Raw genomic sequence first — 23215 nt, forward strand, 5'->3', positions numbered from 1 at the left:
ATAATCCAAATCAAGCTAATTGGTTTGGCTGGTTTTTGTCATGCTCATAAACCCACAAAATAAGAAACCTTTTGCATTAAGCATTGTAGAGAGACCTTTAATAGTCAGTTTCCAAGAAGATATTTCTGTGTTAGAGTGGAGGATCTAGGTGTTGAGAGAGATCAAATTAGCATTTCCTGTAGAAAGTGGAGCTGGTTTTAAAACCAGTGGGTGTGACTCTTCCGTAATCCAGGCCGGAATTACCCGCGCCCCACGCAAAACTAGGGTTCCCAAGCGCCCCTCTTCTCTCCCCCTAGGTCGTCGCGCAAAGCTCACACCTGTCTCCACCGCAGCGCTGAGCCTGCGGGGAGTACGCGGACCTGCGGGGCCACCCTGCGCCCCACCCCTCCGCGGGTTCGCGTCACAAAGACTACAGCTCCCAGCCTCCCCGCGAGCTCCAGGTATCCCGCAGGCAGGGCCGGGTGGCTGCGGGGGGCTGCAGTTCCTCCGGGCCGGCCGCGGAGGTGCGGGATCCCCTTTGGGAGGCCGGCGAGGGCGGAGCGGCGACACGCGCGGGGGCAGGCGCGGGGGACGCCCTGGGGCACGTGGTGCGCCTGCGCTTGGCCGGCGGCCGCGCACGCGCAGCAGGGCCCCTGGGCGGGGCCTGGGCATCCGCAGCCCCGGGACTGTCCGCCGGTCGGCGGCGGTGGGAGTCGGCCGGCGGGCCGGCAGCCGGGCGGGCGGAGGCGCGGAGGTGAATGGGGGTCGCCTCGACCTCAGTCTGTAGCAGCTCAGCCCCAACGCCGCCGGTGGCGATGGTGCCCTGGATTCGGGCCATGGCGGAGAAGCTGAGGCAGCGGCTTCGGCTGGACGTGGGGCGCGAGATCTGCCGCCAGTACCCGCTCTTCTGCTTCCTGCTGCTCTGCCTCAGCGCCGCCTCCCTGCTCCTCAACAGGTAACGCCGCGGTGCCCCCGGGCCCGGGGCCGCAGGCTGCGTAGTGAGGGACCCGGGCGGCTGCGAGGCCTCTGGGGGCGGCCGCCGCGGGGAGCCCGGCCGGGCGGCGGGGCCCGGAAGTGCGGGCGAGGGCTCTGCTCAAGTGCCGGTTCCCCAGGCCCCGTCTCCAAGGCCAGCCGGTCCGATCGATTCCTATCTGGTCTCTCACTTCTTAAAACCTGGTTCGTCTTCGACGCTTTCCCGAGGGGGGAAACCGGGAACTCCGGCCGGAGGGAGACCGCGCCGAGGCGGTGCAGTCAGCTGACGCGGAGGGTTCAAGGTCCGGTCGCAGATTCCTGGGCTGTCACTGCGCACCTGGACACAGACACACACACACACACACACACACACACACACACATGCACACACCCAGGCAGATTCCCGGGCTGTCACTGTGCACCCGGACACAGGCAGACCCCCCCCCCCCCCCCCCCCCGGGGCTGTCACTGCTCACCGGGACACAGACACACATACATACAGACACAGACACACATACACACACACACCCCTTCCAGATTCCTGGGCTGTCACTGCTCACCGGGACACACACACACACACATACACACAGACCCAGACACACAGACACACACACACACACCCCTTCCAGATTCCTGGGCTGTCACTGCTCACCGGGACACAGACACACAGACACACAGACACACACACACACACCTCTTCCAGATTCCTGGGCTGTCACTGGGCACCGGGACACAGACACACATACACGCCTCTTCCAGATTCCTGGGCTGTCACTGGGCACCGGGACACAGACACACATACACGCCTCTTCCAGATTCCTGGGCTGTCACTGGGCACCGGGACACAGACACACATACACGCCTCTTCCAGATTCCTGGGCTGTCACTGCGCACCTGGACACAGACACACACACACACACACACACACACCCACCCAGGCAGATTCCCGGGCTGTCACTATGCACCCGGACACAGGCAGACACCCCCCCCCCCTCCCCCCCCGGGCTGTCACTGCTCACCGGGACACACACACACACACATACACACAGACCCAGACACACAGACACAGACACACATTCACACACCCCTTCCAGATTCCTGGGCTGTCGCTGCGCACCGGGACACAGACACACACACACACACACACACACACACACACCCCTTACAGATTCCCGGGCTGTCACTGCACACCGGAGACACACACACACACACACACACACACCCACCCACCCAACCACCACCCACACCCCTTACAGATTCCCGAGCTGTCATTGTGCATTGGGACACACACACACCTCTTACAGCTGATCTCTGCTGCTGGGTACAAAGATTTGTTGATCTGCAGTCAGGAAGCAAATTAGTTTCCCATCTCAACATCTCTAGAATGTTTCTCAAGAGAAGGCCGAGAGTTAAAATTGCTAAATTCAGTTGACGTTTTGAAATTGGAAGGTCCTGCCCCTGAAATGAACGTGTAGATTTCTGTCATTTTGCTTTTTCTAGAAACGGTAGCGATGAAATAGGCAGGAGAGGAGAACTTTTCCTTTAAAATTAGGTCCAGAATGCTTTTGGTGGAAAGGAGTCTGAGAGTTGTCAGCGACAGCATGTGCACGATGTTTTCTCTGTTTTGAACATGCAATCAACTGTACTCTTTATGGTTAATAAAATTTTATAGGTTTCAGGTGCACAATTCTATTACACACAGATGGTCTCCTTCCATCACCATTTATTCCCCTTTTTCCATCTTTAAAAAATAATTTTTTTTTTAATCTTTTTTGATTTCAGAGATGAAGGGAGAGGGAGAGAGAGGAACATCAATAATGACAGAGAACCATTGATTGGCTGCCTTCTGCTTGCCCCTTACTGGACATGGAGCCTGAGACCTGAGCATGTGCCCTGACCAGGAATTCCACTGTGGTCTCCTGGGTGCATGCTCAATCACTGAGCCACTCTGGCTGGCTGTCCAGTGATTCATTTACCTTTTATATCCTTTGGAGTCAGGTCGTTTTTGATCTTCACTGTAGGACAACCACATAGGAGCAAGTTGAACTAGATTTCTGAGGTGTCTACTTATACATAGTGTTCTATGTTAAGAAGTCCTAGGATACGATCTGATTTTCATACCATATAATCTGTACCCTGTATCATTGTTTGTATTATGCAAAGGAAGAAGGAACTAATGTTATCTCTGAGTGGTTGGGTTTTTGACTGAAATTGATTTTGCATACACTTTTTGGTATTTTCCATTTGTTGTCCTTGTAATCAGCAAAAGTGATTTTAAACATTAGTCTTGTCTAAAAGAATGATTAAGGTATCTCTTTTCCAGGAAAAAGCTTTTGGAAGGTGCAGGAAGTGCATATAGTGTACTTTTCAGTGTATTATTATTTTTTAAAATATATTTTTATTGATTTCAGAGAGGAAGGGAGAAGGAGAGAGAGAAAACATCAATGATGAGAGAGAATCATTGAGTGGCCGTCTCCTGCACCCCCCCCACTGGAGGTCAAGTCTGCAACCTGGGCATGTGCCCTGATTGGGAATCAAATCGTTTCCTCCCGGTTCGTAGGTCAATGCTCAACCACTGAGTTCACACTGGCTGGAGCTTTTCAGCGTATTGTTTGCTTTTCTTTAAAAAATATGTGTTTATTCACATATACATACAAACATGTATGCTTAGACCATTTTTGAAAGATTGTTATAAAGAAAATATGGCCTCTTCTGAGAGTGGAAAAGTGCTAGGCAAATCTACTCAGAAAACAAAAACAAAAACATTTGGGCATAACAATAGAAATAAAAGAAATAGAAAGATCTGCTCAGTACATACTTTCAATAAATGATTTTTTAAAAAATCGAAAGTCATTAAATTGACTGAGGTATCTACTTAAAAGAAGGACTAGCTTATCCTCCTCATCCTTAAGCTGTGCACCAAAGGAGGCACATTCATTTTGAGACAACATGTACTAGGCAAAAGATCACAAATGTCTAATAATACATACGGCAAATATAGCATTTAGGCACACGGTCCTTTTTGTATTACCTTCCTCCCTCCCAAGCTTCAAATTGTCTCAACACAATAAATTGTGTTTGAAAGTTCTGACTGAAGCTTGACTGTGAGAATTTGATTCCGACTCCTTCTACTCACCAGTTACATGACTTTGGATAGTAATCTAGCTTTTCTCTGTCATAGTCTCCCTATCTGTAAAATGGGGTAATGCTAGTACCTACATTACATGGTTATTTTGATGATTAAGTAGATTAATACATGGAAAGATGGAAAGTGCTTAGAATGGTGCTCCATACATAGAGCGTGCTTTTATTAAATGCTAGTAGTTATTTTTCTTTCATATATCATTACAATACTGTAAAATTGGTGCTATGATTTAGCTTCAATTTTTTTTATATATAACTTAGAGAAAAGTGCAGTTGTATCAGGATTTAAACTAGATTCATTTTATGTGGTTGCTACATCTCTTAAACGTTTGTGAATCTCATAATCTAGAACAAGAGTTGGCAAACTTTATGTAGTGTCAGTAAGTATTTTATGCTTTGTGGCCTACATGAAGTCTCTGTTCTATATTCTTTTTAAAAAAATATATATTGATTTCAGAGAGGAAGGGAGAGGGAGAGAGAGAAACATCAATGATGTGAGAGAATCACTGATCGGCTGCCTCCTGCACACCACATACTGGGAATTGAGCCCACACCCCGGGCATGTGCCCTTGACTGGAATTGAACCTGGGACCCTTCAGTCCACAGGCTGATACTCTGTCCACTGAGCCATACCAGCTAGAGTCATATTCTTTTTTAAAGAACCCTTTAAAAATGTAAAAACTTTCTTAGCTCAAGGGTTGTATCAAAGCAGGTGGCATTTGGCCCACAAGCCATAGTTTGTTAACCTGATTTAGAACATTCCTCCACATTCTTTCTCACATGCTTCCCCCCCCCCCCCCCCCCCCCCTCCGACATTGACTTGTTGAAGAAACTGGGTCATTTTGTTCACTCTCTGTATTTTGCTGATGGTTTTCTTAGGTTGTCTTATTTTTTTATTTTCACCTTCATATGTTTTGTAGACAGTGTGTTAGATCTGTAGACTCAATTAGATGTAGATGTTTTTGGTGGGATGCAAGAATACTTCAGCTAGGCTGTGTACATTCTATTATGTCACATCAGAGGATTACTCCACATAAGCGGGAGTAGCCGCACTTTTTGTGGATTCAGGTAGTGGTAGCTAATACCTTTAAAGGTAGGTTGTCAAACAAATGTTCTTTTTTTTTATAAAACAATTTTTATTTTTATTGATTTTAAAGAGGGAGGAAAGGAGAGAAAAACATCAATGTGAGAAAGATACATCAGTTGGTTGCCAATGTATGCGCCATGACTGGGTACAGAACTGATCAGGAATTGAACCGTTGACCTTCCAGTGCATGGGATGGTGCTCCAACAAAATGAGCCACTCCAGTCAGGGTCAAACAAACTTTCAAAAACCAAAACAAACTTTTTATTTCGCTTTACAACTTATTTATATCATAAATCAGTTACTTTATTATAGGTTGCAACATGATTTTCTCATTCTTTCATTCCTTCTATACTTTTAAATTTGAATTCTTTTTAAAACTAGAATTGCTTTACTCCAACTAATAGGTCTGTTTAGTTACAATGAAGGGCAGCTCAAATTGGAAAAGCAGGATAAATTCTTACTGTTTTAATTACCACTGTTTAGAATAATTGGTGACCTAATAACTTCCAGTAGGATCTAGTTAGATGCTTGCATATTTTATTAATTCTTCCAAAGAACCAACCTACTTTTTATTATCTCTTGTCACTGTTACCTACTTTGTTGATTTGTTCTTCTCTTTCCTTTTCCTTTTCTTTTTATGAGTTTGAATTTGTCCTCCCTCCCAGACACACACACATATTCTGAATGCTAAGGTTGTTGGGTTTCAGTATTTTTTTGGTTTCTGATTAATGCAGTGTTTCTCAATCTCAACACTGTTGGATTTGGGTCAGATACTTCTTTGTTGTGGGGACTGTCCTGTTATAAGATATTTAACAGCAGCTTTGGCCTCTAGTTACTTGATGTCAGTAGTGCATCCCCACCCTAATTTCACTCCCCATAGTTGTGACAATAAAAAATGTCTCACTTGTCCCCTGGAGGGGAAAAATCACCATTACTTGAGAACCACAGGGTTAATGCTTTTAAAGCTATAGGTTTCCTTTTTGAATAATGCCTTAGTTATTGCTTGTCTTACTTATAGCCCACATACTTTGCATGCAGTGTTTATTATCCAATGCAGGTCTACAATTCCTAATCTGTAATTCTGAAATCAAAAAAGCTCTGAAGATGTAACTTTTTCCCTAAGTTTGGTACCAATTAATTACATTTAATGACAAAACTTGACCTAAACAGACATGAGACTACTTACAGTTTTTATTTCCAACTTTTTTCTTATTGCTAATGTTTTATGGCAAAATATTAATATCTGATTATGGAGTACTGAATCAGATCTTATAGAGGTGTTATATGAAATATGAAGTATAGCACTGTTTAAGAATCCTAAAAAGTAAGAATTCTGAGTTGTATCTGTCTGGCTCAAAATGATTTTCGATAAGCAGCTGTGGACATGCATTTCATTATTTTCTCTGTGAATGCCTCTGTAACTTGAGTTAGTTTCCAGACATAAATTTATTGAGATGACATGAGAAAGACAAAAACTCACAAATACAGACAACAGCATGATGGTTACTGTTTTTTGTTTTGTTTTGTTTTAAATAGCTTGATGTCAAGAAAGCTGTTTTGGTTAGAGTGAAGCTTTTATAAAGGAGTGGGAGAAAAATAAGGTATAAGGGTGAATTGTGACCAGAAAGAAAGGGACCATTAAAGTCTGAGGGGTTTCGCTGAAACCGGTTTGGCTCAGTGGTAGAGCTTCGGTCTGCGGACTGCAGGGTCCCAGGTTCGATTCCAGTCGGGGGCATGTACGTTGGTTGCGGGCACATCCCCGGGAGGGGGTGTGCAAGAGGCAGCTGGTCGATATTTCTCTCTCATCGACGTTTCTAGCTCTCTATCCCTCTCTCTTCCTCTCTATAAAAAATTAATAAAATATATTAAAACAAACAAACAAAAAAACCAAAGACACATGTGCCAGACACTGTTCTGAGTGCTTCATAAAAAAAGAAAAAGTCTGAGGGGTTTGTATTTCATTAAGCCATGTCTGTTTTTTGAGTGGGTGGTAACGCTGTTTATGTTTTAAATGCTGAGTGAGAGAGCACTTAGATGATGCAGTGGCTGTTCACTTTCCTTTTTCTTCTCTCTGTGGACTAGCTTTCATTCTCTTCTCACTACTTAATGATTTGTGGACTGAAGAGCCAGCACAAAAGTTTGTACTTAATGCATTTACTCATAGTTAAACATAATATGATAATTAGAATTTGAACTATGTTGTTAGGGGCTGGTGTTTCATAAAATCATGGTAACTGAAATTCATGAATACTGTATCAGAACTACGCAGTGTGAGGTCTGCCTGTATTGAGACCTTAACATGACTTATTTTATGACATTATCATCTGGCTTCTGCTTGTTTTTTTTTTTAGATTCATCTTAAAGCAGTTTCTTCCTTATAACTGTGCTTAGCATACTTAGTTATCTCTTTTGAATCCCCCTACTTCATGTCCACACCCTCATTTCTCTAACCCTATGCTCTTCTGTTGTTTTTCTACTACTCACTCTTAGTTTTTCCATAGACATTACTTTCTTTCACTGAAAGAATTTTCTGTCCTTTCAGTTTTGGGCTGTGTCTTCTGCCTGAGTTGTTCCGATATCATGCGTACTTTCTCTGTCATAATATAAAACTCATGATCACATTATATTGCACTCACTCACTTGTTTCACATATTACACAGCATTTTCCATGCAAATACATACCATGGCACTTCTGTTTCCTACTATAGCCCCAGGGCCTAGTACTAGGTGGAATAAAGTAGGTACTCCATAAGTTACTTTTTTTATTTAATGCAAAATCAGAATTTTGGTGGGATATGAATAGTAAAATATTATTAGAAGGTATTCTGGAAGAATGTAGTATAGGCTAGTTAAACATGACAACTTAGGTACCAAATTATGAAATAGTGAGAATTCATACTTCCTTATACTTTATTTTTTAAGCTTTTCCTCCATTTTATTTATTTATTTTTAAAGTTTATTTTTATTTTATTTTAAAAAAATATATTTTATTGATTTTTTACAGAGAGGAAGGAAGAGGGATAGAGAGTTAGAAATATCGATGAGAGAGAATCATCGATCAGCTGCCTCCTGCACACTGCCTACTGGGGATGTGCCCGCAACCAAGGCACATGCCCTTGACCGGAATCGAACCCTGGACCCTTCAGTCCGCAGGCTGATGCTCTACCCACTGAGCCAAACCAGTTTCGGCTAAAGTTTATTTTTAATTACAATTGACAATACAGTATATTGGTTTCAGTTGTATAACGTAGTGATTAGACATTTATATACTTTAAAAATATGCTTCTTTATACTTTGAATGAAATTTTCTTTTGATAGCATACATTTTGTGATTCTTATAGCTGACAAATACAATCCTGAAAATCATGATTAGAGAAATTGCTTCAATCTAATATAACAGGTGCTTAATAAATACTTGTTAAATCAATGAAGGGACGACGTAGTGTTATTTTATTTTTTTTGGTTCTAATAATTATTTTTATTTATTTCTAAGGTATCTTCATATTTTAATGATCTTCTGGTCCTTTGTTGCTGGAGTTGTCACTTTCTACTGCTCATTAGGACCTGATTCTCTCTTACCGAATATGCTCTTCACAATAAAATACAAACCCAAGGTAAAATTTATGTGTTCTTATTTATAAAAGTCAGTATGTCTGATCCTATGCTGTTTGATATTATTATTGAAAACATGTTAAAGTGGTAATTAAAAACATATATATATATATTTGCTACATAATGGAAGATATCAGAATATTTTCAAAATGAAATTTACATATGTCTATTTTTTAAAAGTCTACAGTTCTCTTAAGAGGAACTATAAAAAGAAAATACAAAATTTTCAGAAAGTTGAGATTTGCAATTTCAGCGTGTTCTCTAACTGCATATTAACTATAAGGACAATAAATAAAAACAGAGGTTCCCAAAGTTGTTTGTATTGTAGAGTCACCTGGGAAATCCTTAAGAATAAAGATTACTATGCCCTATAGATTTTGATTGAATAGTTCTATAATAGCCTTATAATCAATACTTGTTTAAAAAGTTTTCAAGGTGATTCTGAGGCACAGGCACAATTAATTCAACCCCATTAATTTACTAAATATTTGTTTCATAGAAACAAACAGTGAAATAATTAGTCAGTTTGCTTAACCAAAATAATTTGTATTTCTGAAATTTGATAAAGATAGTAGTGTATTAAATCTATCTCTGGTAGACAAAGTCCCTAGTATGTAGATTAGGATTTAGTGGAATATCTTGAAGTCTTACTTGATAATTCTTCAAGTTGATGCAGTTCCTCATCTCGGGTATATTGGTATTTATATGCAGAGAAAACAGCTGAAAGAGGTGCTTTGTAACCTTAATAGTTATCACATAGAAAATAGTTTTTTTTTATACTTTTTGCCATAGACTATTATTTTTAAATATAGATTGATTTTTTTTATAAGTGATCTTAAAAATTAACTTGAATTATAACCTTGGGAACTAGGCTTAAGTATTATAAAGGTGTTTTTTCTCTGTTGTCTATTTAGGTTAGCATGTAGTATTTATTATAAAGAATGGTTTTAGTGTTAAAGCAGATAATAATAAAAAAAAAAAGCCCTCTGAATTCATACAATAATTAATAAGATTTGGAAAAATGGATTCTCTTTTGTCAAGATGATAAGTGAAGTAAAGACAAATTTCCGTCTTCCTCTTCCCCTTTCCAAATTTTCCTTTTTTTTAGCAGTTAGGACTTCAAGAATTATTTCCTCAAGGTCGCAGCTGTGCTGTTTGTGGTAAAGTGAAATGTAAACGACATAGGTAAGTTAAATATTTTTATTTCTTGCTCTTTCCAGTTACATTTTGGATTGCAAGCAATTAAATCGTATGATTTTCTTTAGGCCTTCCTTGCTCCTTGAAAACTACCAGCCATGGATAGACATGAAAATTTCTTCCAAGGTTGATGCATCTCTCTCAGAGGTAACTGATTTAATTAACATTGTCACATATACTCAAGGAGAAAATATTAAATTCCTATGGAAAATTTAATTATGGAACATCTCAGTATATATTCTACCTAATCAATCCCTGGCTAGGTAGTTGATTATTATGAAATTTTGGGCTTGAATGATAAGCTAGAAATGTTTTTGGATCCCATGTCTAATTTAAATGGACATTTTAGCCAAAAAAATGTACTATTTAACCTAGTTATTGCTTTACTTTTATAAACAGTCGTTTTTAGGATAGGGCAGTAGAAATAAGCAATTGCAATTTAAAAATGAGGGACCTGAGCAACAGGGAGGAAATTGTGTATGTTACTGAATTATGACCTTAGTTTTGACTAGCTCAAGGATAGAGAAGAGGGGATATTTTTCACTGTTTCTGCATAATTTGGGAATAGAAAGCGTGTTCTCTTATCTTGCTTCAAGCCAACATTTTATATGTACCTTTTTGGGACCATATTATATATTTTAGCTATTTATTTTAAAGACATGTTTCTTCATTGATCTGAGGAAGCAGTCAAGTCCTTGAAGGCAGGCAATTGGGTCTTATTTGTTCCCAGCACCAAGTGCAGGGCCAGATACATTGTTGGTAGCTGAATTAAATTGAATGATAATTGAAGAATAGCTTTAGATATTTGAATCCTGCCTAATTATCCTTTATCCCAGTTTTTTATCCTGCTATGGCTGAAAGTTTGCTGCATAAATGCCAAACTCCTGGCGTTTTTTTTTCCCCCTTCTATTTCTTCTGTAAGATCTTTTTTAAAATTAAATGTATTGGGGTGATATTGGTGACTTTTTCCACTGTAAAGTTTTTTCCAGCACTTTTAAGACTGTGCTATCCCATATGGTAGCTACTAGCCACATGTGACTACCAATAAACACTTGGAATGATTGGAATGTACTGTATGTGTAAAATAGATACTGGATTTTGAGGACTTAGTAAGGAAAAAAAGAATGAAAAATTTATTGATTATAAGTTGAAATGATAAAATTTGGATATACTGGGTTAAATAAATATATCATAAAATTTGGATATACTGGGTTAAATAAATATATCATTAACTGAATTAACTGTTTTGTTTTTAAAATGCAGCTAATAGAAGATTTAAAATTATATATGTCGCTGCCCTAGCCAGTTTGGCTCAGTGGATAGAGTGTAGGCCTGTGGACTAAAGGGTTCGATTCTGGTCAAGGGCAGGTACCTTGGTTGCATGGTCCTCGCTGGCCTGGGCCAGGAGGCAACTAATCGATGTGTTTCTCTCACATCGATGTTTCTGTCTTTCCCTCTCTCTTCCACTGTCTCTAAAAATCATTGGAAAAATATCTTCGGGTGAGGATTAAAAAATAAAATAAAACAATATATGTGGTTCACATTATATTTCTGTTGGAGATTGCTGATTTGAAGTATGTTGAAGACAAGACTTCTAGCAAGAGTATTTTTTATGTCTTTGACATTTCATTTATTTCTTTATTAAAAAAAAAAAAGAGGAAACTTAGCAGAGCTCTTTACCTAGTGTCTGGCACTTACTGGTGTTTGATAAATATTAACTCAAAATTTATTTATTTTTTAAAATATATTTTAATATTTTATTGATTTTTTTACAGAGAGGAAGGGAAAAGAATAGAGAGTTAGAGACATTGATGAGAAACATCGATCAGCTGCCTCCTGCACACCTCCTACTGAGGATGTGCCCGCAACCAAGGTACAGGCCATTGAACCTGGGACCTTTCATTCTACAGGCTGACATTCTATCCACTGAGACAAACCAGTCAGGACATTAGCTTGAAATTTAAAAAACATATTTTAAGATGTTTTTATATAGGCAGAAGCTGGACTAGGCCATACGAATGAAAAGAGAAATAAGGTATGGTTCCTTTCTTTTAGGAACTTCAGTCTAGGAGGGGAGTTCCCCATATAAACAGGTAATTACAGTATAATGTAATGCAGGGAATAGTGGAACAAATGTGTAAAGTGTATTATTAGTACAGGGGAAGAAGTGCATAAAGTGTTGAGAAGGGCAGTCAGGAAGTCTGATTAGAAGTTTTCCAGACTGATAGTGTAGGAAAAGGTATTTCAGGGTTTGGGAAGAGCTTTTGAAAGGAAAGAGAGGCTTTGAAACAATGTTCAATAAACTGGAGGGTAAAATGTGAAGCATGATGTGGACAATAAAGAGACAAATATCTTTTTTTTTTTTTAAAATTCTCACCTGAGGATATTTTTCTGTTGATTTTTAGAGAGAGTGGAAGAGAGAGGGAAAGACAAAGAGAAATATCGATGTGAGAGAAACACATCAGTTGGTTGTTTCCTGCACGTGCCCTGACCAGGGCCTGGGCCAGGGAGGAGCCTGCAACCGAGGTACGTGCCCTTGACTGGAATCGAACCTGGGACCCTTCGGTCTACAGGCGGACACTCTGTCCAATGAGCCAAACCGCTAGGCAAGAGAGATAATATTCTAATAGTTAATATTTATTGATAATTTACTATATAGGCATTGTGCTAATCACTGTACTTGCATTATTTCATGTAATCACACAACCTATGAAGTAGGTGCTATTAATAGATTATTTAACCAAAACTGAGGTTTCGAGAGTTTAAGTGATTTTCTCAAGTTTCATAGCTGGTTGGTAGCAGAACTCATTCTAAAACTGAGGTCTGGCTTAGTTTTTGACTAGTTTTTGTTTTCTGTTAATCCTTACCTGAGAATATTTTTCCACTGATTTTTTAGAGAAAGTAAACTGGAGGTGGAGAGACAGAGAGAGAGAAACATTGATATGGGAGAGAGACATATTGATTGGTTGTCTCCCCCACCTACCCTAACTAAAGGCTGGGGAGCAAGCTGGCAACCGAGGCAGGTATTCTTGACTGGGATCAAACCCAGGACCCTTTAGTCCGCAGGCTGACACTGACCCAAACTGGCTAGGGTCTTACCAGTTTTTATATAACCATTTAGAAATAAGATAATCAAAAGACTTAAAGGGCCATGCTGGAGAAGTTTAATTGATCATGGAAGCCAGTGACTTTCAACTAGAATTTTTAGATGTGACTTATAGGATGCAGTGGAGGTAAAAAGGAAATAAATGATAACTATTGCTGGTATGCAGCTTTCTCTGTCTCTTCAAAAACCAGTGTAGCTTCTTTTCTTGCTTTGATGTATTGTGGTTTCGTATATTGAGGGTTTCATGCAGGGAAGTGATGTGGTCAAATATATGTTTTAGGTCACTTTGGCAGCTCTATGGGGTTTGGGGATGGGAGCTAGCCTGTAAGGAGGGAGACCAGTTTAGAGGCTATTGCTACATATAGGGGTGAGATGAGGACCTGAAAAGAGCTGCTTAGGATGTAAAATCTGTGGGATTTGGTGGTTGGTCTTACTTGGGAAAGAGAGTAAAACTAAATATTTAATGGTAAATTTTGTAATTTCCTCTCTGTGTCCTATCTCAGTTTATATTCCAACTGATATCACCAATGTTCAGTTCTTGTAGTAAAATAATTCAAATCTGGTTGTCTTAATATTTAGAGATTCCACAACCTTCATTACTGCTGTCAACGAAGGTATATAGATTTACTAGAGGCCTGGTGCATGGATTTGTGCACCAATGGGGTCTCTCGATCTGGCCTACAGACATCCCCCCAAGGGGTCCTGGATTGTGAAAGGGCACAGGCTAGGCCGAGGGGCTCCACAGGTGCATGATCGGGGCCAGGGAGGGACCACAGGAGGGCTCCAGGGCATATCCGGCCCATCTCACCCAGTCCCCTGATCTGGCTGCTGACTGGGGCCATTTTGCCCAGTCCCAATTGGGGCCGATCGAGGCCTCTGACTGGGGAGGGACCACAGGAGGGCTCCAGGGTGTGTATGTCCCGTCTTGCCCAGTCCCGATTGGCCAGACCCCAGCAGCAAGTTAAACCTACTGGTTGGAGTGCCTGTCCCCTGGTGGTCAGTGTGCATCATACACTGTCAAACAGTCTAACAGTCACTTAGGCTTTTATAATTATAGATAGTCAGATTGGGCACATTGTTTCATTCCCTCCCTGCTGCTTTTTAAAGTTACTGCCCACTGCTGCAGGTCAAAAAATGGAAGGTTTAATATACAGGGTTTGTTATGTTACTTTTTCAATATAACTTGTGCAGCTAAATTTTTTACAAAGTAAATATATCTGTGTAATCAGCATTGGGCAACTTACAAGTTTCTTCTTGCTCCCTTCTAGTCACTATCCTCACTTCAAAGGAATCACTGACACCTAATTTTGACCCCTTTAAGTGCCCATCAGCAGATGAGTGGTCCAATAAGTTATTTACCTGTTACTTCATTTTATTCTAGGGATACTGATTTACAGAGAGAGTTAAGAACACAAAAAAGGCCCTGGCTAGTTTGGCTCAGGGGCTAGAGTGTTGGCCTGCAGACTGAAGGGTCATGGGTTTGATTCTGATCAAGGGCATATGCCTGGGTTGCGGCTTGATGGGCAGGAGGCAGCCAAACAATGACTCTCTGTCATCTTGATGTTTCTATCTCTCTCCCTCTGTGTTCTCTCTGAGATCAATAGAAATATATATTAAAAAAATACAGCCAAAAAAAAAAAAAAAAATACAGCCAAAACCGGTTTGGCTCAATGGATAGAGCATCGGCTTGGGGACTGAAGGGTCCTGGGTTCGATTCCGGTCAAGGGCATGTACCTTGGTTGCGGGCATATCCCCAGTAGGGGGTGTGCAAGAGGCAGCTGATCGATGACTCTCTCTCATCGATGTTTCTAACTCTCTATCTCTCTCTTTTCCTCTCTGTACAAAATCAATAAAATATATTTAAAAAAAAAAAAAAAAAAACAGCTGAAACCGGTTCAGTGAATAGAGCTTCGCCCTGTGGACTGGAAGATCCCAGGTTCAATTCCCTTCAAGGGCATGCACCTTGGTTGCGGCACATCCCCAGTAGGGGGTGTGCAAGATGCAGCTGATCGATGTTTCTCTCTCATCGTGTTTTTAACTATCTTTCTCTCTGTAAAAACGCAATAAAATATATTTTAAAAAATACAAAAAAGTAGCTTATTATTTTCCTTCTTTCCAAAGATCTTTCTTGGTTCAGTGAAGCTTCAGATTCAGGAACAATTTTAAAGTTTTTTTGTTTTTTTAAAAAAAATATTTTTATTGGTTTCAGAGAACAAGGAAGAGGGAGAGAGAGGTAGAAACATTCATGATGAGAGAGAATCATGGATCGGCTGCCTCCTGCAGTCTATCAGTGGGGATTGAGCCCACAACCCAGGCATGTGCCCTTGATCTTTCAGTTCGCAGGCTGATGCTCTGCCCACTGAAGCCAAACCGGCTAGGGCCAATTTAAAGTTTTTTAAAATAAATTTTTCATTATGGGAATATTTAGAAATGTGTATGTCATTCTAATAAGAGCTCTCTTTTTTATGGAGTTTTATGGTTTTCAAAGTGTTTTCTCATGTTCTCTTTGATCATCACAACCACCATGTAAGGTTGACATAGGCATTTTGTCATGTATATGATATTAATAATTGGGCTAACAAAATTGGTTCTCAATATATATTAGTAGCTTATTTTCCCAGAATTTACTTAATTTTTCTTTAGAACATAATTTTTATGCAGATTTTTATTTTTATGCAGGTTCTTGAATTAGTGTTGGAAAACTTTGTTTATCCGTGGTACAGGTATGTTCTTTCTATAATACCTTTTCCCTTCAGTATAGTAAAGACCATTAAGTGAAATGTGCTAATGATGTATTTTAGCGTGGGCCAGGATTTCTCAATTTTGGCACTATTGACATTTTAGGCCAAGACATTCTTTGTTGTGAGGTGCTGTACTGTGTGTGCATTAAAGGATATTTAGTAGAATCCCTGGTCTTTTCCACCAGATACTAGTAGCCCTCCCTCCTCCTTCTAGTTGTAACCACCAAAAATACCTTTAGAGATTGCCAAGTCTTACCCTGGGAGACATAATTGGCCCCAGTTAATAACCACTGATGTAGGAAGTCAATTAATACTTAGTGCCAGTGCCCTGGCTGGTTTGGCTCAGTTGGCCTGTGGCCTGAAAGGTCCCAGTTTCGATTCTGGTCAAGAGCATGTACCTTGGTTGTGGGCACGTTCCCAATAGGAGGTGTGCAGGAGGCAGCTGATCGATGTTTCTAACTCTTTAGCCTTCTCTCTTCCTCTCTGAAAAAATCAATAAAATATATTTAAAAAAATATTTAGTGATAGCAAAGAGGAAAAAATCTTAGGCCACTTTTTGAAAGAAAAGTAACTTGTTGAATTTTTTATTACTCTTAAATATAATACATGATTTAATACTTTTTATATTTGAAATAATTATATATTTAGAAGAAAAAATTATATTCATGTTTCATTAAATTGAAAGATAATTTTCCTATAATAGTAAGACTTTTTAAAAGTAACTTAATTTTTCATATGTGCCATAGATGTATAAGTGTTCTATATCTTGCAGAATATATCGATAGAAAATAGTCTAGATCTAAAAAATGAATACATGTTTTCTTACAGAAGCACCAGATATTTAGTTATATATTGAACAGTTATACCTATAAGACTTATAGATGTAATATTTAATGACACCTACCCTAATTTTATATTGATTTAATGTATTTTGAATTTTCTAATTAAAAATGCTAGTGGTTAAATTGATCTATAGTATTTAACATAAATTTGTGTTAAAACAAATTTAACACCCAGTTTATGTTTTATATTTTTCTGAAAAGCTCTGTAAATTAATTTTTATGTTGGATTCTGTCTTAAGTATGAGGCATTTGCTATTTAAGTAAAGCTAATGGTGAGAGTCCTTTTATAAAATAAATCCTGTTGTAAAAATTTCCTCTCCCCAACCTATCATGTTATGGCTCTTTAGACATAAAATATATCTGTATTTCTAAATGTTAAAGTATGTATTTTTCCTTAGTATAGCTATTGATGCTGTAATATTCCTTTCCCTGGGATATTTTTTAAAAAATTCTTTATTGTTGAAAGTATTATATATGTTTTCTTCTCCCCGCCCCCCCTCCCCCCATTAACCTCCTCCTACCTGCTCCCATCCCCCAACACATGCCCTCACCCCACTACTGTCTGTGTCCATTGGTTATGCTTATATGCATAAATACAAGTCCTTTGGTTGATCTCTTATCCTCCCCCCACTCCCCCATTCCCGCCTTCCCTCTGAGGTTTGTCGTTTTGTTTGATGCTTCTATGTCTCTGTATCTATTTTTGTTTATCAGTTTATGTTGTTCATTATATTCCACATATGAGTATGATCATGTGATATTTATCTTTCTCCGACTGGCTTATTTCACTTAGCATAATGCTCTCCAGTTCCATCCATGTTGTTGCAAATGGTAAAAGTTTTTCTTTTTCTTTTTTTACAGCAGTGTAATATTCCATTGTGTAAGAAGCACCACAGTTTTTAAATCCACTCATCTGCTGATGGGCACTTAGGCTGTTTCCAAATCTTAGCTATTGTAAATTGTGCTACTATGAACATAGGGGTGCATATATTCTTCCTGATTGGTAGTTCTGATTTCTTGAGATATATTCCTAGAAGTGGGATTATTGGTCAAATAGGAGTTCCATTTTGAATTTTTTGGGAAACTCCATACTTTTCCATAGTGTCTGCACCAGTCTGCATTCCCACCAACAGTGCATGAGGGCTCCTTTTTCTCCGTATCCTTACCAGCAATTGTCTTTTGTTGATTTGTTGATGATGGCCTTTCTGTCAGGTGTGAGATGGTACTTCATTGTTATTTTGATTTGCATATCTTGTATGATTAGTGACTTTGAGCATTTTCTTTTAAAAAAATATATTTTATTATTTTTTTACAGAGAGAGAGAGAGAGGGATAAAGAGCTAGAAACATCGATGAGAGAGAATTATCGATCAGCTGCCTCTTGCACACCCCTACTGGGGATGTGCCCGCAACCAAGGTACATGCCCTTGACCGGAATCAAACCTGGGACCTTTCTATCCACAGGCCGACACTCTATCCACTGAGCCAAACCGGTTTTGGCGACTTTGAGCATTTTTTCATATGTCTCTTGGCCTTCTGTATGTTTGCTTTTGAGAACTGTCTGTTTAGGTCTTTGCCCATTTTTTGATTTGATTGTTTATCTTTTTTTTTTTTTTAAAGTATATTTTTATTGATTTCAAAGAGGAAGGGAGAGGGAGAGAGAGATAGAAACATCAATGATGAGAGAGAATCATTGATTGGCTGCCTCTTGCATGTGCCCTATTGGGGATTGAGCCCACAACCTGGGCGTGTGCCCTTGGCTGGAATCGAACCTGAGACCCTTCAGTCTGCAGGCCAATGCTCTACCCTCTGAGCCAAATCGGCTAGGGCTCTTAGAAAAATTAAAAAATAATATATATATTTTATTGATTTTTTACAGAGAGGAAGGGAGAGAGATAGTGAGTTAGAAACATCAATGAGAGAGAGTCATTGATCAACTGCTTCTTGCACACCCCCTACTGGGGATGTGCCCGCAACCAAGGTACATGCCCTTGACGGGAATCGAACCTGGGACTCTTGAGTTTGCAGGCCAACGTTCTATCCACTGAGCCAAACCGGTTTTGCTTCTTAGAAAATTTTTGATGCTGCTTAGAAAATTATCTTGGTTCTGTAAAAATATGACTGTACATTATGGATGTCTACAGGGAAATATATACTTCAATTTAGTTAATAGTGATTGTTTTGGTACTAGAATTATGGGAGATGTTTATTTTCATATATATATATATATTTGTCTTTTATTCTGTAATGTACTGTGTTATTTGTTAAGAAACAAAAGAAAAATAACATAAGTAAATGGAAAAACCCAGGAAGCTCTAGACTCTCTTTGCTTTCTAGAAAGTGAAACTGTATATTTCTCTGGACTTCTAAATTCTTGTTTTTCTCTTCAATTGAAGGGATGTAACAGATGATGAGTCCTTTGTTGATGAACTGAGGATAACTCTACGTTTTTTTGCATCTGTCTTAATTCGAAGGATTCACAAGGTACATGTTTATAATGAGAAATTTGGGAATTTGAGGCCTTAAGATTACTAAAGAGAGTTTTAAAAATCTTATATTTACTTTATCCTATACTGTATATATTTGTGTTTTCTTTTTTCACTTTTCATTTTTTTAGATTCAAAAAATGAATGGATCACTTAAGATTCATTGATAAGTTTTACTTTAATGCTTGGATATCTTGGTTTGTGGCAGTTAGAAATGAAAAGACAACTATAGGAAAAAGTCATGTTCCAGTTTGATGAATTTACTGTGTAAATGGTAATTATTATGACCTACTTTTTAAAAAGGCATTTGAGCCATATTTTGTATATGTTTGGGTCTTTGCCTACAGATATATTCTTATAGTGTGTTAGTTGTAGACACACATACTTGTCTACTGTAGAATTTAATATATTGACAATAAATTAGTATATAATATCTCTCCCATTAGTATCTATACTAATAAAATGGTTAATATGCTAATTAGGGCAGACATCTTCTGGATGATCATCTGATGTCCTTCTTGACAAAGCTGCAGTGGCTGCCTGAGCCTTAGGCAAGCTGTGGATGGCGCCTACCGCTGTCCAGTGCCAGCCCAAGGTGGAATTGGGCCTAAACCGGCAGTCAGACATCCCCCGAGGGGTCCCAGATTGGAGAGGGTACAGACCGGGTTGAGGGACCCTTCCTCCTCCCATGCACGAATTTCATGCACTGAGTCTCTACTAGTATAAAATAAAGATAAATCTTGTTGAATGATTCTCTACATTTAAGAAATGAACAATACAGTCAACCACTATCGAAAAGATATGCAAAAAATATGAATAAGCAGTTTACAAAAGAAAAAATATAAAATGGCCAATGAATACTTAAACTACGTTGTCTCATCAAATTAGCTTTTTGATAAGATACCTTACTATACCTTAATATACATATATTTAAAATAATAGACTTTTAAAAAAGATTTTTATTGATTTCAGAGAGAGAAAGGGAGAAGGGAGAGATAGAAACATCGATTGATTACCCCTGAAAGATAAAAGAGTGATAATATCTAGAAATGATGATTGTGGGGAAACAGGCAAAGCAAGTATGAGTCCAAATTGGTATAACTCATATGCAAGAAGGCAGTTTGGAAATCTTTGTTAAAATATTTAATAATGTTTATACTCCCAAATTTAATTCAATTTTCCAACAATATATTTTGAAGAAATAATCAGAGTTTATATAAAAATGTATGTCAAGAATTCATTTCAGTATAATGAAAAACTCTTTTTTTAACGTTAAGATTTTGATTAATTAGTAACTGCCACAAACCAAGATATCCAAGCATTAATTAATCAAATTCAGCCATGAAAAATGCTTTTGTAGAATAATACTTATTTTCATGGGAGTTTATCTCATGTAGTCAAGTGAAAGGGGCTAGAAAAATAATACATATGGCATTTTTCCATTTTGAAAACAAAGCCTGTCAAATGCCAAAGTCCAGAAACTTGCTTTTTGGTGATTTATTTTATTTGCAATTTATTTTTAGTTATTTTTTGTTTTATGTGTTTTCATATAAGCTCTCAATCCTCTCCCACTAACCTACCATAGTTACTAGTTTCCAGAATGAAAAATTTATTTTCAGTTAGCCTTAGTAAACACAAGTTTATAGCCTCAAGATTTTTCCTTGAAAGCATTTAAAACACATCAAAGAAATAAACCATGAATAGAAATATTGTGAGAAAAATTTATTATATAGGGCATGCATATTAAGATAGTTTCATTACTGTGGTAGAAAAATTTTCTAAAGCTATAGCTATTATGATCTAAGAATATAAAGTGCTCTTTAAGTTTTTGAAAGATTCCAAATAATAACATCTTATTTTTAAGACCATGTGTTCCTATCTTAAATATATATAGTGTTTTTGTCATTGTAACTTAGTGATAATTATTTTAAAAGTTTTATTTTAATGTTGAATTTTTCTAGGTGGATATACCGTCTATTATAACCAAGAAACTATTAAAAGCAGCAATGAAGCATATAGAAGTGATAGTTAAAGCCAGTCAGAAAGGTAATATAATTTTTTATTATAAAGTTTGAGTGATTTTATTTTTATATATCAACTTTCATCTTAAATATCTAAGTATGAGTACTTATACATTAACATACATATTCACAAGTGCTACGAGAGTACTCTTTTAACCTGAGATAATTTTTAATAGTTGGTTAATCATATAAGTGATTGTGAAAATTCAACAATCTATGAAAATGAAAATACAGTTAACTTTTAGATATAGGGTTGATTACTCTCGAGTTATATAGGATAATTGTTTGTTGCCTTCATTGCTTCCTCTATGGTATATCTCACCTTCTTTTCACCATTTCTTCTTAATGATTTCATAATTTTGACTTAGCCTATAAACTACCCACCCTATGTGCTGTCTATCCTATATACTGCTACTGTGTTAACTTTACTATTCTTATATGGTACCTCCCTACTAACCCAAAATTAATGATTGCTGTAGAGTCTAAACTGTATATTTAAATATCATTGAATATGTTGATCTGTTTTTGTCTTTTATTGTGTACTAGAGGCCCAGTGCATGAAATTCATGCACTTGGTGGCAGGGGTTTTCTCAGCCTGGCCTTCGCCCTCTTGTAGTCTGCGAACCTTTGGGGAATGTCCTAAGCCAGCAGTTGGACATCCTTAGCACTGCTGCGCTCACCAGCTGTGAGCCCGGCTTCTGGCTGAGCTGCAAATCCAACCCCCCCCCCCCCCCCCTTGTGGGAGTCCACTGACCCCCAGGAGCAGCTCCTGTGTTGAGCATTTGCCCCTTGGTGGCCAGTGCGCATCATAGTTACCAATTGTTCTGCCATTCTATCAATTTGCATATTAGCCTTTTATTATATAGGAGGCTTGTGCGTTAGCCAGGATGACCTATTTGCAGTTTCTCATGGGGTGTCCTGGCCTTTATACTGTTATGATTTACACATAGTACATGTTCAGCAAACTTTTTTTTCTGGTTGAAAGGATGAAATCTTCACTTAGGAATTCTCTTGCTCTTAGGTCAAGCTGAAATGTTTCTTTTTAAATGAAATGGTTTCTTGCTATATTCTTGCTTCTTTGCCAAACTGATTTTATTTTTGTTTGCATTTGGTATTCTTTGTCAGTGTTTTCTCAGTATGTTCTACAGAATACTATTCTATGTAAGATGATCATGTAGAAGTGGTTTCATGGTCATATTTTCTGTTAATTCCTACATATTGTATTCCTCTTCTGGAAATACCCTGTGAGGGATACCAAAGTCTAGCATTCCTAGGTTTCTGAGTAGTCCTGCAGCAAGGAAATAGCTTTCACTTTGTTTAATGCAGTGCATCCCAAACTCATTTGAGCATGAAGCTCATATTTCCTTCCTTAGAATATCAGTGAATATAGTCAGAGTACATTTGAGGAAATTATGTCCTAGGCAGAGTTGAAATTAAAGTAAATTATTAGTTTATTTGTTCTTTGGTGTGAATCATTCCTCAGGTATGAGAAACATTTCAAATTGTGTGTGTGTGTGTGTGTGTGTGTGTTTTATTTTTTTTATTGATTTCAGAGAGGAAGGGAGAGGGAGAGAGAGAGATAGAAACATCAATGATGATAGAGAATCATCAATTGGCTGCCTTCCACACGTCCCACAACCCAGGCATGTGCCCTTCACTGGGAATCGAACATGGGACCCCTCAGTCCATAAACCAATGCTCTGTCCACTGAGCCAAGCCAGCTAGGGCTCAAATTATATTTTTAAACATGTTTTCTGTGTTTATCTTACAATGTTATAACAAATAAAAATAGTTTTACTTCAACATAGTTAAAAACTGGAAGAGTTTGAATAAGTGTAATTCTTAAATAAAAAATTAACTTTTAAAATCTTGTCCTGTAATTGGCAAAAACACACTAGAAGATAGTAACTTTGTTGTAGCCATTTTGTTTAAGTTATTTTACTAAAGAGCATAGGAAAGAAACCTCTATAAAAATAGAATATAGAGAATAAGACTTTTTTTCATTAGTAAACTTAATTTTTTTTTGAAAAGT

The 23215-nt window shown here is 38.4% G+C and overlaps 1 protein-coding gene across 11 annotated transcripts in view; it reads left to right on the top strand.

Annotated features, from left to right (window-relative positions):
• Positions 1-638: 638 nt before the first annotated feature.
• The window catches only part of SNX14 (sorting nexin 14), a 60638-nt gene continuing 38061 nt past the window's right edge, over positions 639-23215 (top strand). For 2 of the 11 annotated variants that reach the window (XM_036413879.2, XM_036413885.2), the window contains exons 1-7: positions 640-934; positions 8676-8796; positions 9903-9979; positions 10060-10138; positions 15777-15820; positions 19073-19160; positions 21124-21208. In XM_036413879.2, the coding sequence (XP_036269772.1) occupies positions 738-934; positions 8676-8796; positions 9903-9979; positions 10060-10138; positions 15777-15820; positions 19073-19160; positions 21124-21208 (691 nt within the window). In that variant the 5' untranslated portion in view covers positions 640-737. Of the gene's footprint in view, positions 935-8675; positions 8797-9902; positions 9980-10059; positions 10139-15758; positions 15821-19072; positions 19161-19417; positions 19437-21123; positions 21209-23215 lie in introns of those variants that run through there. The other 9 variants (XM_036413884.2, XM_036413878.2, XM_036413877.2 and 6 more) reach the window with 9 other exon arrangements.

This window comes from Pipistrellus kuhlii, unplaced genomic scaffold, assembly GCF_014108245.1.
Source record: "Pipistrellus kuhlii isolate mPipKuh1 unplaced genomic scaffold, mPipKuh1.p scaffold_m20_p_5, whole genome shotgun sequence".
NCBI lineage: Eukaryota > Metazoa > Chordata > Mammalia > Chiroptera > Vespertilionidae > Pipistrellus > Pipistrellus kuhlii.